Source organism: Sinohyriopsis cumingii, chromosome 9 (assembly GCF_028554795.1).
Source record: "Sinohyriopsis cumingii isolate HCF-2022 chromosome 9, ASM2855479v2, whole genome shotgun sequence".
Taxonomy (NCBI): Eukaryota; Metazoa; Mollusca; class Bivalvia; order Unionida; family Unionidae; genus Sinohyriopsis; species Sinohyriopsis cumingii.
The window spans coordinates 16180100-16198510 of record NC_142969.1 but is presented as its reverse complement, the minus strand read 5'-3'; the positions used below and the strand labels follow the sequence as shown (position 1 = coordinate 16198510).

The 18411-nt window shown below is 33.7% G+C and overlaps 1 protein-coding gene across 1 annotated transcript in view; it reads right to left on the bottom strand.

Moving 5' to 3' along the window:
- The window catches only part of LOC149791314 (uncharacterized), a 291320-nt gene that overhangs the window by 38791 nt on the left and 234118 nt on the right, over window positions 1–18411 (bottom strand). Inside the window, exons 32-33 of the mRNA XM_089969843.1 lie at window positions 17307–17392; window positions 4299–4369 (exon numbers count right to left, since the gene is read on the bottom strand). Coding sequence (XP_089825969.1) covers window positions 4299–4369; window positions 17307–17392 — 157 coding nt within the window. The remainder of the gene's footprint in view (window positions 1–4298; window positions 4370–17306; window positions 17393–18411) is intronic.

Here is an 18411-nt window from a genome sequence, read left to right as displayed (position 1 = left end):
ACTAAGATTTCACACCACATCAGAACAGTTCTCTCTGAAAGTTTCATCAGCACCCCTGAATATTCAATTGCTTCTCTTACTCTGAGCAAGCTTCAAATTATATTGATCTGTATTCTAGAATCTTTAACAGGTATATATATTTATATCCGACTTCTATGGCTTGGTCAAAAATTATCCTGCTAATCATTTATCAACATATACATTCGACATCATGTACATTTTCTTTGCTATGTTAAACCCAGACCCGCGCACCTTTAAGATGTAAATCTTGTGTATAAAAAATAAAATGTCAACCACTTTCAAAAGTAAAAATATTAGGTTTTTTGCCTCTCCTTTTTTGACAAATATTTAACTATATTTTCTACGTGAAATAATTACATGTGGTGGCATTGTGGTAGTGGTACGTAAGTGATTTGTTCATCCACACATTGTTTGATGCATTAGTATTAGGCTCAACTGATACATACCTGTCTTTGATTCCGCCGCTGTAACTGAGCTGAACTTGATTAGTTGCCTTTCAACTTGACAATACTATCAGGAATGTCCACGTTAGACATTTTAAGTTTACCAGTTTAATCCTTAAAAATCACAAGTTCATTTGGATCAGAATCAACAACAACATGACTAGTAAACTCATTAAAATCTGCTTTGGTGGCAAAATCAGCTCAGATCCACATCATGACCTCATCGTTGAGATGAGTAATGACAGTAAATGTTAATAGTTATTGTTACATAATGTTAAATATACTATAACTTGAAATCAATAAGTGTTTGAGTGGATGGTGAATGCCCCAGTGCATGCAACGCATCATTCACAAGATGGTCACACAGGTGATCACCGAAATGAGTTTCTACTGGCATATGTGAAGAGAAAGAGAAGAAGTAAAAAAAAAAGGTTTTCATCCTCCAGTGCTCCAGGATAAATTAACATCATCAAGCAGTGCACATCCATACAAGTCAAAATACCAACTATGTTGAGTTACTACCACGTATGTGACCCAGTGAGTACCGCGGTCTGTTAGTGAAAACAGATTAACAATGCCAGTTTCACGTGCGTGTACCAATGATACCAGTTCATCTTGCATTAAAACATTACCAAAATGTTTGATTGATTTTCCCATCATGTATAAATTAAGACTGGTAAATGGACTGGTCAAAGGCATCATTTTCTGCAACCATGTATTCAAAGACCTCTTCCTGATGGTATTTGACAACTCGTACCTGGTAATCAAAGGCTGCTTCATATTTTATATTGCCACCGATTGCCTTTATCAAAACCATTCATGATGCAGTTCTGACAGCCCCTAGCACTGCAACCTTTTCAACCACCAGAGCCACTGCTGCCAACAATGTTGTAATGGCTGCAGGGAATGAAGTATTCCACCAGTATTTTGCAATTTGTACATCTGACTTGGATAATTTTAATATCTCTGAGGTGTTTTTAGTGTTTGACCGCATTAGGTTCAGTGAGCTGTACTTGGGTGAACCACACTGGGAAATTTCCATTTAATTTTGTTGAAAAGGTTGTTGTGCAACCCCAATATTGTTTCTGATTGCATTTTTGACTAGTTAGTTTTGAGTTAGGCAGACCATCATTCATGCAATGATGTTTTTTAATCTAAAATACATAACTGGTTTATTTATGAATTTTATGAGTTTTGCACAGGCGCATTGATGACCTTCATTTGACAATCAGCACCCTCCAACATCAGCATCTTTTCAGAAAGAATCACAGCATAACATGTGTAATCAGTACCATCAAGATTTACAAGTAAATAATGCATGTTGCAACTGACTGTCTAAACAACTCCAGATGTTCTAATGAGAAGTAATAAATCGGGTACGACGTTAAACATCTTACTGGGAAACCTGTCTACCAATGTCGATATTTTGATGCCAGTCCATTCACAACCATAGACTGTGATATACACATACAATATGAGGAGTGGCTTCTGCATAGATTTGGCTGAATTTTGTTTAGAAACGTCCTAATGACCATTAAAGTGCAATGAAACCCGAGTCACTCCAAAGGTGTAAAATATCATCTTAATATGCTCCCGACTTATCACCACTTAGATTTTGAAATGCCAACAACACTTTTTTGGGTGCAGGAAGACCATGTTGGGTACATATTTGTCAGGTAAACTGTCTTGCAGTTGGTGTGTGTGTGCGTCTTTGGTATGTGTGAGAAATGACAATGTTAAATTGGTTCCCAAATGCACAAAAGACAACAAACATGATTCTATAGAAAATGAAGAAACACAGACATCCATGCATGCGAATGTGTCTAATACAACTTTACCAGCAGCACCTCCTGTACGCCAAAGGGCATGGATGGAGTTGTTCATATGAAACAAAGCTAGTGTGTGTTTGATTGCAAAAATAACCTTGTGAACATGTCTACAAAACCAAAGATGTGACCAAGGGGAATTGCGCTAGAAAACCTCAGTAATAATTTGTGACTGACGCTGTGGAAATGCAAGGTTAAACATCTGGCACAAATTAATATCTTATACCTCTGAAGCTGCAGGGGTTGCTGCACAATCATTAGGTCGTCTAATTATATACTGACTATGACCTACATTATTAGTTACTTCTTCTTAAACATCAATGTTGGATCAATGGTTATCGTGTAATTGTTGTTGTATCTGGCGATTTGATTTCCTTTTCATTGATGGGATAACCTGCAATGTTAAACAATGCTATGCTATGGTTATTAGCAAATCTCGCTTAAGCATTAGTTGATATAAGTTTCAGTATTGGCCTGCATCAGTTTTCCCTCAACTTCCAAGAATGCCTCACTTGGAAGGAAAAAACCTAGATGTGTCTTGCACTTGCAATTCTGTTTTAGTTTATTGCTTCAATCCACTAACACAGGCATGCCCATATCAAATGCTGGACCAAATACTGAACTGAGTCAATATTACTGATACTATACTTTATTGGTTTTCTTGAATACCAATTACCATGAAAATCCACTCCCTACTGCCAGATTTGAAATCGCCGAATCTGATAATTGCTGTTGAGCTGCTTCGTAATGATTTTACTAACTGCAGGAGATATTGGTTGGGTCAACAGTAATGGAACTGCTTTGTTGATGGTGATCATGTTACTAATCGTCTTCATCGACCTCGAAGAAACTAAAATACCTGTGAGCAGATTCACTAGTAGTTATCACAAGCACTTCGCCTTTCCTTATTTTTCGCTTGCTGTAAAATAACTGTCTTAATATCATAAAATGTAAATCATGTTGATTAAATTTACATTATTGCAAGTTTCCAAGCCAACACATGACTTCTCATCTATACACATGCTACAAAAAGAATTTACCTAGGTATGAACCAGTGAGAGACAAATGGTACCAGATTGATATGAATCATTATATTTCATTCTTGTTGTTGCATAACATGAAGTCTGAGAACGAATGTGATTTGTTTCATAACATATCAAGCAACAGACATTTAGCATGAAAACGTTTGTGCTAATCTGGTAGCACATGCTTTTTATGAGTGTTTGTACACATAAGCTTAACAAATAGAATGATTAATAGTAAAAAAACCTAAAACACATCAGTGAAGAGCAAATGGTTCTTAGCTACCCTTCAGAAAAATAGCAGAAGTTATTCAACAACTGGTAGAAGAAGTAGTCTTCAGAGTGTAGCAAGTGATAACTTGGGATGGTATTGTATGAAGGGTATGATGACTGATTTCAACCAGTAACACGTTCCTCATGATATTAAGAATGACACAAATTTATAGCAACTCAAGAATGTTACATGTTGATCACTTAAAGCTTAAACATGGCCTCCATCACCATTAATGGACACCTTGTAAAATTTATGATACTGGTAAACTAAATTAGAAATAGGCTGAAAGGTGCTTTAATTAGAAAAGATACATTTAAAGTAGGAAGCTTTAAAATCAAGAATGGAGTTATATATATATATATATATATATATATATATATTAATATTTGTGAACGTTGATGCTGACGTCAGAGATAGTACAAATAGCTCTGCTAAACTTCATGGTAATGGTCAAGGTTTAATTCAGATTGGCAAATCAAACTTAAGCTTATCTGGAAATATTGTACTGTTTAATTATATGTGTACAGATTTTGATAGATTGGGCAAAGAGTCTTTTTCCCAAAGGAAAATAAATGCTTTTTAGGTCCTTAAACTCATGACCTGTAGCATCCATACGTTCATGAACTGTGTTACCAAAGTAAAAAGTATATGACAATTGGTCCAAGCTATTTATTAATTGGCAGTCCTTTTGAGCACAATGGCTGTTACATACCATATACCGAGATCAAAAAATCCTTCTGCACCAAATCTGTACATATTTTGTGTCTTGTCTGGCCACCGAACCTGAAGAAAAAATATGTTACTTTGGGAACTGTATGATTTGAGCTCTTATCAAGGGAAGCATAAGACCTTCTCCAGATTTTAGTTCAACTATAAGTACATTTATTAGCTTGCATAAAAAATACTAACAAACTTCTTTTTCCTAAACATTTATTTATCACGAAACCTGTCAAAAAGAAAATCTAAGGAACAGCTACTTTTTAATGCTGCATGTTTTCATACTAAATGCATTCTAATGGTGGTTCTAGCATACATTTTTTTCTACTGGCAACAGGCCAAAATGTATCACTAATATGCTTTAATGCCAACTAATGTAAATACCATTTTATAGCTGACATCTACCACTCCTTCAAAATCAAAATGTATTTGTGAAAGAATCACTAGAAAAAAATGCATGTACAGTGTTTGTATGCATTCAATCAATACATTAGAGAGTTCAACCAGAACTAGTCTACTGGCAACAAAATGTTGAACACTACACTGGTTAAAGTGATAATGCATGGCAGAGCAACATAATTATTTTTTTAAAGAATAGCTGATATGTTTACAACTCAACATGTTAATTAGTAGCCTTATTGTTGGAAGTTTAGGAGACTGAGACCAAATAAGGGATTTTTCTGAGGAGGTGTTATAAGTTTTATAAGTAATTAAGGGATAAACATTGATCAATTATGTCCTCTTAGCCTTTTTAATCAAAATGACCAACTTTACACATGGTAGAGAGATCTAGTATGAGAAAAAACTTCAGAAGACATGCTAAGGTATGTTGACTTTTGTCTTCATGAATTGCTTAGTATGTTTCAAGATGAACAGTGAAAGACAGCTATAATAAGCTTTGTTCTATTCAAGTCAAAATGGTAAACTGTGTTTTCTCCCACCTGGTAAAAATATTACACCAAGGTATATAGTACTCAGACAACAGAGTTTAACTTTGGGCAGGTCAGTGGCAATGGTCCTGAGCTTGTGTGTGTTTCAAAGATATGCAGCTTACGTATTTCATAAATGCTTGAAGTCTTAATGAACTTAAATTAGTTCAAAGAATCAAGTCCCAGATAAATTATATTAATGTATAAGTTAAAACTTAAAGATGGGATACATTACTGATAAAAGCATCAATGCATCAAATACATAATGTATTTTTTCATTGCTGACTTCAAGTCAGTTATTTTTTCTTAATTTACATTTATGAAACTTGCATCTTGAGTCCAGGTACGAACTTCCTTCTCGGGCTTAACATAGCTTGGAGAAAAACTGGACAGCTGGAAAGCACTTCCAGTAACAGGAAACCTGTATTTGGACCTTCATTGCAGGCTGAATTGGGATAATCGTGTCACTACAACAATCTCTATGCTAATGCAAAGAAGATATTCTGCTCTTTTCACAAACTACAAAGTGATCCCAGCAGAAATGAGATCCAAGGAAAAAGAGAGGCAGTTAAATGTGAAGCTTAATAATCACAATGAATATCATCAGTGGTCACCAGGCAGTACTCTTTTGCAGTAAACTAATCTGTAATGACTTTGTTTTTAAAGTATCATTGCAGTGATCTATTAGATACACAACTCTTCCTTTTAAATTAACTGACATTAGATGGACTGGTATGAATTAATTATCACTGTAACATTTTCCATCTGAATTCAAATATGATTCAGGTTCAAATGCAGGTTTATCAATGTATGAAAATCATACCTATCATAACAAAACAATGCAATTGTTTTCTTTTTCATCCCATGAAACATAAAGTTACGAGGATAACTTTCTGCTGCCTTTAAAACCATGTTACTGACCCCAAAAATGTACATCTGCTGGTTTGAAATCCTCTTTTGTCCCATGTACATTCTAGCATTTTATAAACGCTTATAACTTTTATTTTTCTATGCTTGACAACATGTTTCCTCAAATGAGAAATCTCTTCCTTCAGATATACTTAGACTGTACTAATACAGTGCAAGACTATAATTACTATATATAGATTGCCAGCCTTATCTAGTGAAGAATTTATCATAAAACATAAATCACTGATTGCATAATTTGCTTCTACAAAGCTGTCATATGTATGCAGGAGCAATTGTAAAATTTCATTATCATGCTGAAAATAAATTAGAACTTCAGTACCCTTGAGTTATAAAAGGAATACAATTGTACTATAAATGAGTTACAATGTACGAGTGAAAACATTTATCTTTCTTTTGAGATATTATTCATAAAACTAATTCTAAGCTCTAAATTTGTCCAAATCTAAAAATCAGATTTTACCCAAGGCAGTAGCTGGCTTCAACTTAAATAGGAGTGACACGCACTAATACAACTAGCTCAAGTATGATTCAGGCATGGGTAATTGTAATGAAGAACCAATTATACTAAGACCTCACATACAAACTTCCACATTATCTAATGTATGCATGCTACCAGCGCACCCACTCATACAAAAAGACAAAAGATGTTAAAAATACTACAGTGCACATCAAATAAGGTGCTGATTTGAAAATTATATATTATGAATCTTTTGTGCGTTATTTCTATATGTTTGCCTCCTCGGGATAGAATGATGTAAGTATGTAACTGCTCTGAGCAAAAATCAGATGAAGTAAAGAGCCCATATGCCTATCATGAGGAGGTCGATATCACACAAAGATCATCTCCAGGTATATATGTATTTATATGTGTATGCATATTTGTATCTAAGCATGTATGTATGCAATTTAATAAAGGTAGGTAGATATTTAGTAGTAGATAATTAAGTAGGTAGGTAGGTAGGTTGGTAAGTAGGAAGGTAAGTAGGTAATTAGGTAGCAGATAGGTAGGTAGGTATAGCAAGATTTATAGAAACATCAATCATTTAAGTTCTTCTCATCCTTTCTGAGTATGAGGTCCCCTTCTTAACATCATCAAATTGTTCAGATCCCCACAAAATGATAGCTAATTGCAAGTAAAGGAGCACATAAAACTCCAGGTTAGTACACACATCACATAAACTTCACTAAGGCCTTCAGCCTAGATTATCCACTGAGGGTTGTAGTCGACTGAGTAATATCAACAAATAGATGCGACATCCTACCTAGTCTGACATAAGAAATCAGAACAAATACTGTTATTCAGAACAGGCATGTGCTCAGTAGTTTTTACATTGGTTGTCCTCAATGGTTGACAGGCAGTGGTGATCAGATTGACTTTTTGCAGAAATTGTAATCACCGTTAAGCTTATTTTAATAAATAACAGGTTCTTATAAATAAATGACTGTGGCCTATTTGCATAAAGACAGATATATATAATTTATTAGGGATATATAATAGATACTAAAAGTCTAGTTCGTTTTATAAATATCTGTGGAGGCAGAGGGCAATAATAGCACTGCAAAGCAATCTTCAAGACCTGACAAATTTTTCACTTAACCGATTCGGCCCCGATCCCGTCTGTAGGCGTGCTGAGGATGTACCCTACTTCAAAGCCCTGCAGCATCAAGGCCATTTAAGATACACCAACGTGGGTGGTATTAAAATAAAGCAGACAGTTATAGCTCTAAAATGATATCAAATAATCTGGACGTTCTAGCTGCACTACAAAATACAGAGAGAAAAAGTTCATTTTTTGGACCCGTTTTTTTTTTCACCCAAAATTCGCTCGAGATCGGAATGCGATTTTGTGTCTGGATTTTAGACCTTTTGGCCTCAGATCTAAGGCATACCGGTCTTAACTGCACACAGACAGGTCAACCTTTGCAAAAACTAGGATAAGGTGGGCATTTGGAATAAATTGTGGTCTCCATACAAAAATGATGGGCCTATTAAGCAAAAAAAAAAAAAAAAAGAAAAAAAAGAACTCCAACTTTTACCCTTCTGCTCACGTGCAAGCAAAATAACCAACGGAAATTGATGTTTCTAATACAACTAGGCATTATTCTCATGGATAATCTGTTGAAAACCGCTGTATTATGATGTATTCAGAAATAACACCCCAAATGTCGTTCCTACGCACATTTCAGGCAAAAACAACAAAAACCTCTGGGGCTGAATGAGTTAAAGATGATAATACAGTCTACTTACACATTACACAGAGCAAAGAATTTCATATAGAATGGTTATGTTAGTCATGCAGTTGATCATTGCCAAACACACAGATGATTTAGAAGCATATCATAAATTGAATACTCGTTATCTATATATATAGTTTGACAGTAAAATTACATTCTCAAGACTTGCATGTACTACATAATTAAATTCAAGACAGGGGCATTACATATATAATTGATGGGAATTTTATATTGTGAAGGTAGAAGAATTACTAAAGAAAGAAGAAGACAAATGTTAGAAAAGTTTGTGTAGTGAAAATATTTAATCAAACCCATAAGACTTGACTTTGTAAGTGTTTTACCGAAAATAGAAAAGACAAAATGGCTAGAAATGTTTGAAAACCTTACTGGTGGATGCATATTGAAGTAAGAAAGGAAGATATTATATCAAAAGAAGTGGTTAATCTATATCTCTATTTTTACACCAGATACCTATGGAACAACAAATTATAACACAGATAACAAAGTTAGACTCTCAAAATACAAGTCATTTTTCCCAAAGGCTATTGTCCTAATTTCATTCATATCAGACCTTTTAATAATCAGAAGTAATAAGAGGGGACCCTGCAATATATGTTTGAAAAATTTAAAAGGGGGAGAATATTGAGAGAATATTTTATTATGAGTTTTCTCTGTACAACAATTAAGATGATGTCTTCAAGACAAATTTAAACAAATGTCACTCGAAAAGATTTTCACTCCACTGCCTAAAATGAATTTCCTGCAATTCAAGACTAAACCATTTCTTCCTATTTCATGCTGAGGTGTAAATATCTGATGTCATTTTGGCACTGAATTCAATAAGGACCAACAAGACATCATTTAGGTCTAGCAAAACATTAACAGAACCCTTCCTGTGCAAACCCTATGATGATTTGAAAGCAATGATAACAAGGACTACATAATATCTTTTGGTATAAACACAATACAGCCATCCAGTACAACTTCAGAAGTGGCGATACCCAGTTATAAAGATGGCTGCTGTGGTAACCATTTTTGAAGTCATTTCATTACCTTTTCAGCTATGTCCAACTAGACATCATAAAAGTCTTTAAATGAAAATCAAAAGCTTATGTGACCAGTCATTCAGGATTAAGTTTCAATAACAAAGATTTTCAAGATGGACACTGCCACTGCACAAAACTTAATTTAGGAACAACTGGACACAAAACATCTTTTGGTGAAAGCCCCATGGCAATATTACTGTTTTTTGTATGGGGGAATATTGACAAGATTTCTCAGATGTCTGCTATGACAGCCATATTGGATATTGATCAGCACAATTTAATTTATAACAAGCTGAACACCATATGAAGTCTATTAGTGAAAACCCCATGCTGATATGTCCATCCATTCAAGTGAAGTACCAATAACAAAATTTCCAAGATGGTTAATTTGGTGGCCATGGCTGATACCAGCTTTGCACCAGAGTCACTTAGAATGAGAAATACATCAGTGAAAAACCTAAGTCAATATTACTTTTATTCATAAGCAACAATAACTAGATTTTCAAGATTGCTCTTATGGTGACCGTATTGGATGTCAGATCAGCATTATGTTTCATTTAGACCAACTAGACATCATTTTTGCTAAATTCCTAATAGAATCAATATAAAAATTTTCAAGACAGCCATGTTGGCGGTCATATTGGATATCAAAGTGACTAAAATTAAGTAGATCATGGGTGTAAAGTTTTAATGGCAATCCTCTTATTAATTTGTAGTGACAACTTGTGCTAAAGGAAGATAGACAACAGGCAACAAACCATCTCGTTAACTCACATGGTCTATGAAAGAGCACAAAATTATATACCCAATATGAAAAGGATATGACACTCAAGTTCTAAAAAAACAAATTTTAAAAACAAATATGAATAAATTCGATAACTTAACATAAACGAAAGTGAAAATCCCATCAAAATAAGTTTATGTGCTTTTTAGATATATAAGTGTAAAAAGATTCAAGGGAGGTGACTTTGGTAACTTTAGTTATTAATTTTGATGATGTCCTAAACAAGGTAAAAGACTATTTCTTAAAGAAATTGAATGATATCATTAATGTTGTTGCAAGTTTTATAGATGAAAGAGATGGAGGATGGCGCTACACATTCATATACTTATATGGATAATTTAACCAGCAATGAAAATTTAGATTGATTGGTTTAAATAAAATATAAGTTTTGTACAAGCTCAACATTACATCAGATGTTCCTTATTCATAAATCACTCAACATATTTGAACTATTAATGCTAAATAAGAAAATACTGATCATTTCTCGTTCATTTTTCATAAAATATGAATTAAAACTTTAATAATAAAATATATATATATATATATATATATATATACACACAAACACACACACACATTTGTCTATATTATATATAAATTGATGGTTGTTATTTTAAATACACCATAATAAATTGAAAGGAAAGGCTGTTAAATGATGTTAAAGATGTAAAAACAAGTATTCCTCATATATGAACCGTCAAAGTAAGGGGAAAAAACGACATGTTGGTGATGAGTTGTGTCCCCATAACAATCTTTAAATGCTCATCACTTTTAAACTACTCAAACAATTATGCTCAAATTCTCACTACTAAGCCACCTATAACACCGTGTCTGCAATCAAAAGTAATCTTGTTTTGCTGCATGTATTCAGTGCTTTTCTTCTCATGTTCTCATGTATAATACCATGAAATATTGTATTTGTTTAGTTTTACATTATGTGTTGCGAGATATTTCATCAGCAGGCTAATTTGACAAAATGCATAACACAAAATTTAGTTCAATTTACATAAAAGATTATTTACCTGTAACTATTACAATGAAAATAGGTTTATTAACAAAAGGCGATATAAGTACACCAAAGATAACAATGAGATTGCGAGGACATGCATAAAGGCTCCCTGTTAGCAGTGAATAAAAAATGCATCAAATGGAAATGTTCAAAATATTCCATAAATTGTCATGCTGAATAATTTAGAAAGTGAAATGGGGGGGGGGGTGTTACTTGTCTACCTTTAAAGATTCTACCGTCAATGAGTACCAAATTCATTTCTATTTTGGTCTAGTCTTGCCTCCTCATCTAAAATATTCTAACTATTCTTTACTACAAATATATTATTATTACTATCACAGAATAATTGAACAATAATTTCTTGCACTTAATACAAACTCAGTTAGTTAATTACAAACAGGCAAATTAATTTCATCTTACAATACACAGTGTGAGAGCAAATTTGCTTCCGATATAGATAAAGGATACTGGCATATATTCAATTCTTCACCTCTAATTGTGATGTTTAATCCATTTATAATTTCTCATTGCAATTGTTTACACGCACTATTAATATGATATGATGTAAGTTTACATTCAGATACATTTGTAATTGGTAGGGAGTATAATATAGTAGAGATGGAACCACTGCAGTAACTATCATATATAGTTCAACTGATCATGGGAAATACGTTAAATTTTGAGGTGTAAAAATTCCACTAACTAAATATGATAAATCTAATTAGTTAGTAGTTTTAGTGTGTGTGATTTGCATTTTTAACGTAGCTTTAACAATTTTTCAGCCATATCACTACGATGTCTGCAGTGTGACAGTTTATAGTGATGTTTAGCACTGTAGCATCATGCCGAAGACATGTAGCATGATGTCCCACCCAGTTACATTATCCTGACACCAGGCCGACCAGTCCTAACACTAACCTTTGAATGCTGAGTGCCTAGCGAGACAGCTGTTAGTACCATTTTTATATAAGTCTTTGGTATGATTCAGCCAGGGATCGAACCCACGACCTCCCGCATCTGAGATGGACACTAACCAAAGACCACTGGAGTGGTCTGGTAGTTTTAGTGTTGTGTGTGTATATATATATATATATATATATATATATATATATATATATATATATATATATATATATGAATTATTAGCTACCACTATACAAAGTTTAGAGCCATGATTCTCACATTCAGTAACTAATCATTTTTCAGTGCCCTGGCTGGCAGATTGGTCTAAAATGTTCACCTTTGCAAATTACAACTTTTGTTGTTGTGGGTTCAAGCCTCGGACTCAGCCAATGAGGATATGTGATAAAACTGCCAGTAGTTCCTGTGGGTCAATGGCTTTTATCATGTTTTCATCTGGGTTCTTCTTCCATCAGTTATACTGGCTGCCACATATGTTGCATCTTGCACTAAGAAATGGTGTTAAACCCAAACCAGCAACAGAAAATCAGTTTTTAATTACACCATTAACAGGAATTCCACGAACTAAATATGATAAATCTAATTAGTTAGTAGTTTTAGTGTGTGTGATTTGCATTTTTAATGTAGCTTTAAAAAAATTTCAGTCATATCGCTACAGTGTCTGCAGTGTGGCAGTTTATAGTGATGTCTAGCACTGGGGCATCATACCGCAGACATACAGCATGATGTCCCATCCAGTTACATTATCCTGACACCAGGCCGACCAGTCCTAACACTAACCTCTTAATGCTGAGTGTCAAGCAAGGTAGCTGTTAGTACCATTTTTAACAGTCTTTTGTATGACTTGGCCAGGGTTCAAACCTGCGACCTCAGTGTAAAAGTGTATGAATATGTCACTTTCAAAAGTGAATAAGCTTTATCAATAGGGCACAAGGTTGAAGCAATTCATTGCTCGAGAGTTGAAAAATCAGGCGTGTATTCGCAGCAGAAATGGAAGTCACTTTTTGGTGCTAGTGTCACAGGTATTGTTTGATAACCCTATCTATCTGCATGTGAATTAAAGCTACCTGTGTGATAAATGCACGTCTTTGTGCATAAATATAATATAGATCCCTATTCACTAGATTAAATGGTCACGCATTATTCAAAACTTGAATATAAAGATAGGATAAATTTTGGTTCACTGGTCACAATGAACAACCATAGAGAGCTGCATTTCTATTTTCACAGGCTTCTCACATAAACCGAATGTCTTTTGAAAATAGCAGCTTGAGTATCAGATTAATCCAGATATTGTTTTTATTGCATAAATGAATTAAGACAGGGTTTATTATTAAGACAGTGATGATTTCGTTTAAAGGATGGAATTATGTGAGCAATATACAACAATTCTGTGTGGGACATAGATTTGGGAAAGAATGATATATACCCATAATTAAAAATAAAAACAATTGTTATATTAACAATAAGAACTGCATTTGTTCAGAATACAATTTTTAAAGTACAGCATGTGCATTTTGCCATGAATGTCTGCTAGTGCCAGGTTTGACTACATCTTAGAAAGCATAACATAACTTGGTCCTAGTTTTCAAGACCCTGATACTTATTTGCACGATTAAAGTTATCAAGCAAGCACTTATGTCTGAAATTAGTAATCTAAAGAATAAAAACCAGCACCCATGTCTAATTCCTTTTGTTGTTACAAATTTTTATGTAATCATTTTAAGTATTAATTGGAAGAAATTAATTATCACAATATTTTTTTACAACTATTCTTTCTGCATCTGACAAGATATTTAATATTTTAACCAACCTAGCATCACAAAACATTTCAGATGCTTTCAAAATTTTAAAATCATTTAAATGTAACAGTACCTTCTCCAATCGATAACATTTAACTATATAGTTTGCAAATGTATTAGTAGGTGTTGGAGAATAGGCTGGGGAAGAATAGGAAATAAATGGATGAAAGCAGAAAGATACTCTAAGAAAACTTTGTATGATGAAAGATGAATCAAACATACAAAAGATGACAGTATTCCAAAATGCTGCCAAGGGGTTGTCGAAAGGTATGAGCTCCAACCTTAACACAACAGAAGGGTGGAGGAAACAGACATATTTTAATATCTACATAACATTCCAATATCCATCTCTCTTTTTTCTAACCCACGTTTTTATGGGTCTATTGAAATTAACATCTCCTACTGATGTTGTGTCTAGTTGAATAAGCATTTATTTGTTGGATATCTGCTATATTACCATACAGTGAATGTCATCCAATTCAGAATAACTTATCTTTTCATATCAGCTTATAGAAAATGTTTAAAGATTCAAAACTGAATAAAACAAAACAACTTTTCTGTTTTCTTCAAAACATTTAATACACTCACACAGAAAAAATAGTTCTTATGATTTAGCATTGTCAGCTATCTTAATTAGGCTTGGTATTCTGCTTCTTCTGCATTTAATTTCAAAATACTGCAAAAATAGCGGTTGACCTCCATGCTGCATGTATTTGCCCATCCTGCATGTACATTGCACTCATATGTAGCACCATTTTGGGCCTAAATCACTCAGTGAAATGTTCATTATCATCCTCATTATCATCAGACAGTATGTGATTTGACAAATGATATCATCATCTTAAAATGAACTTCGAATCACCAAGTTTGGTGTTCTTTGGAGCTCATATTTCAAACATGCATTTAGTAAGGCATGTTTGAATCATCTTTCAAATTCTTCCAAGAACCAAACAGAGAATCATATGTAGTTTAACAACCATCATGTCAAGTCAAAGAACCCAGATGTACAAAAAGATGCCTACCTAGAAAGAGACAAATCTCACAACCGATGCTACAATACCTCTACCGTCGGCATGAGATAGGTTGCAATCAGCACTCTAAGAGTTAACAGTTAAATAAAAAAGGTATACTGTACTAAGCCCTTTCTTATGCATGATTTGAAACTAATTTCCTGGAGCTCTTGCGCATAACTGCTCTCCAAGTGTGCGCAAAATCGTACAAATATTACCATATTCCCACACCATGGCAGCATCTCTGAATATTTCTGAAATAAATTTATTACTAGTCTGGAAATGCTAAAGATGAAATAGATGAAAGAAAAAGTTTTCAAAATATGCTAAGAAGTATAACAAGACAAGTAAATGATCACATAGTCCTTATTGGTCAAAAGAAAAATTAAGAGGTGAAGTTAATGTTACTAATGTTTTACATTATATATATATATATATATATATATATATATATATATACATACAGTCCTACCCACTTATATCGACATCACTTATGTAAACAAGCTGCCTATTTCGACAAAAAAGCAAAGTCCTGGTCCCTTGGTCTACTATTACTACCAAAATTGTCATGCTTATGTCGACGTCAAGATAAAAAATAAACATACATGTCGACAGAAGCCATTGGTCCCAGCTTGAACAAATCCTTTGTTTTCTAATCATTTATGTCAACAAGCTGCCAGTTCCGACCTATGCTTTGTTCAACAATTAATTGATCTTGCCACCAGGCACTAATTTTCCCACCTAATCATTTATGTCAGCAAGCGGCCAGATCCGACCTGTACTTTATTCAACAATTAGTTGATCTTGCTGCCAGGCTTTAATGTTGCGGTCGGATAAAAAAAAAACAGGCTTTTGTTTGGTCCTTGATAAATTAAAATAAATTTTATTGTAATTTTATGCATTCATCATGCTATAGATAATAATCTCAATTACATGTATGTGTATTTGTCATTAAAATCCTTTACTGCTACATGTATTTGTATTTTGAGAGAATTCATAACTTGTTATCTCTGGGATTATTTTAAATGCATACCACTTGAACTGACATTGTTACAATATTTCTTGTTTGCTTTTATGTACTTTTCACAATGACTTCTGTAACTAAATACATGTACTATTTAAACTAACTTGTTGACAGATTTTCATTTCCCTGTGAATGGCCCCTTTCCTCTTTTGGTAGCCTCAATAAGATGGGAACAGACTGACCAAAATCTAGGACAATTTAAGTACATGTACTTGAAGCATGTAAATAACAACTATGCAACCATGTGCTAATGCCAACAATGAATATTGTATTGAATGCTTTCATATCAGGATGTGACTGATGCAATATTTTATTGTGGATTTTATTACACAAAGGTAACGAAAATGTAATTTGTCAATATACAAGTGTAGTTCACACTGGTTTTGTCTTCATGTACTCAAAATTTCCATTGTTTGTTTTCTCAAAGTGTAAATGCTACTCACTGAAGACAGGTCACCCCTTACTGACGACTTATACTTGTATTTTATTTTCAGACCCCCCCTCAACACTTATCTTGATATCCGCCTATGTCGACAATATTTCCTTGGGCCCGAGGATGTCGACATAAATGGGTAGGACTGTATGTATGTGTGTGTGTATATATATATATATATATATATATATATATATATATATATATATATCACAGATTTTGACATGCTTGACAACATAAAGAAAGAAAAAAAATCGATAATACTAAAGAGTAAGCTCCAGCTAACAAAGGTATAAACTGAACGAGTTCTTGCAAAGTTATGAAAGTAATGTAGTTGGACCTTTAACATATATAATGCAACTTTTGAGATCATGTTAATCAGAATGGGATTAAAGGGAAGTCACCATCAGGTGAAGTGTTAAAACTGCTGTTCACAAAAAGGTCTAACAATTACTGCTGTTCTATGGCTATTGATATTAAAGTAAAACAGTTGACCTAATATAAAGAAATTTTTGTAAAAGGATTAGTAGGCATGAAGCACATTCACTGATAAACAAAAAAGATATAAAATATACTGCAGACTATATTATTACCTAAGCGGCAGCAGAAGCAATACCTTTCTTCATTTTTTGTGCAATAAGCTAGCTTTTAACATTAGCTAGAATATGTATTTCTTTAACAACACACATTACCATCTTGTTAATTCTTGCTTTATTTGGCTTGTTCTTTTCAACTGTACAAAGAAGTTTATTAGCAAGAACAGAAATAATTAGCTGTTAGGCTATGCATAAGTACATGCTTTATCGTGTGCTGATACCAGTTGTTAGGCAAAATATACCTTGTGCTTGGTAGAGGCAAGCTAAAAAAATTATTGATATACCCGAACCCAGTCATCATCCTGAACTTTAATCACCACTCCAACAGCACCTGATGTTCCACCCTGGTTTCCCCACCTCCAGTCTTTCCCTTGAAAACAAAGCAAATTTTACACAGACACATTTACCTAAAACATTCAAATAATGTGGAAAACTCATCATTGGCAACCTAAATATTCATACTCTGCACCTTTCATAATATCGTTCCCTATGTGATACGTGACATAAATTTGATCATGCAAACTTAGAAAATCAACATAATTTTGATGAATGGGTGACACACTTATTGACACAGCTGAAACAATCAAACCATTTTATTCACTGGATCACTACAACATAACACTAGCCAACCCTGAAAGGTTTCAAAGAATAGCTGTGGGTAAAAAGATTCAATATAAAGCCTGTTGTTAACATCAACAGTGTTATCACAAACTGTTACATTTACTATTAAGTGCTATTTGACAAACATGTGAACAATCTCTGTAGCAAAGCTTAAAGTCAGCTGTCTTAAAACATGTTGTGTCAGAAGTTAGTGAGACTCAGCAAACTGACACTCTTACATGTATTTATTATTGTATGTCAACTTCTCTCTTAACATTTCACCATTGACAAACGCTACTAAACTTAAACAAAATACAAGAGCATGTTCTGAGATCTTAATTAATGCAAAAATGACAAAATTAAAGGTACCAAGATTTAGGGTCATGGCAATGTAGACTTCTAAAATTTGAAATATTTGTGCTCCCATATGTTTTGGATGTTTGATGTGTTTTGAATGAAATACATACAGTTTTAGATAATCAAATATTTAGATGCTCCAGGAATTAAAACATCAATACGTGGCAAAATATTTTAAATATGCAACTGCCAATATATGGAATGAGCTACAAATCATCTTAGAGATCATTCAAAGTTTATTTCATTTCGATCATTACGTTTATCTTAGCATGACAAGGACTGTTAAGATAAGATCTGCAAACGTGTACCCATCCCAACTCTCCTATCTTGATGAGTACATCTAACACCTAATATCTGTGTTGCTGTTTATTTATTATTGTCCTTTTCATATCTTGCCATCAGTACCCTGATGTTAGCTTCCTTCTTTTAAGT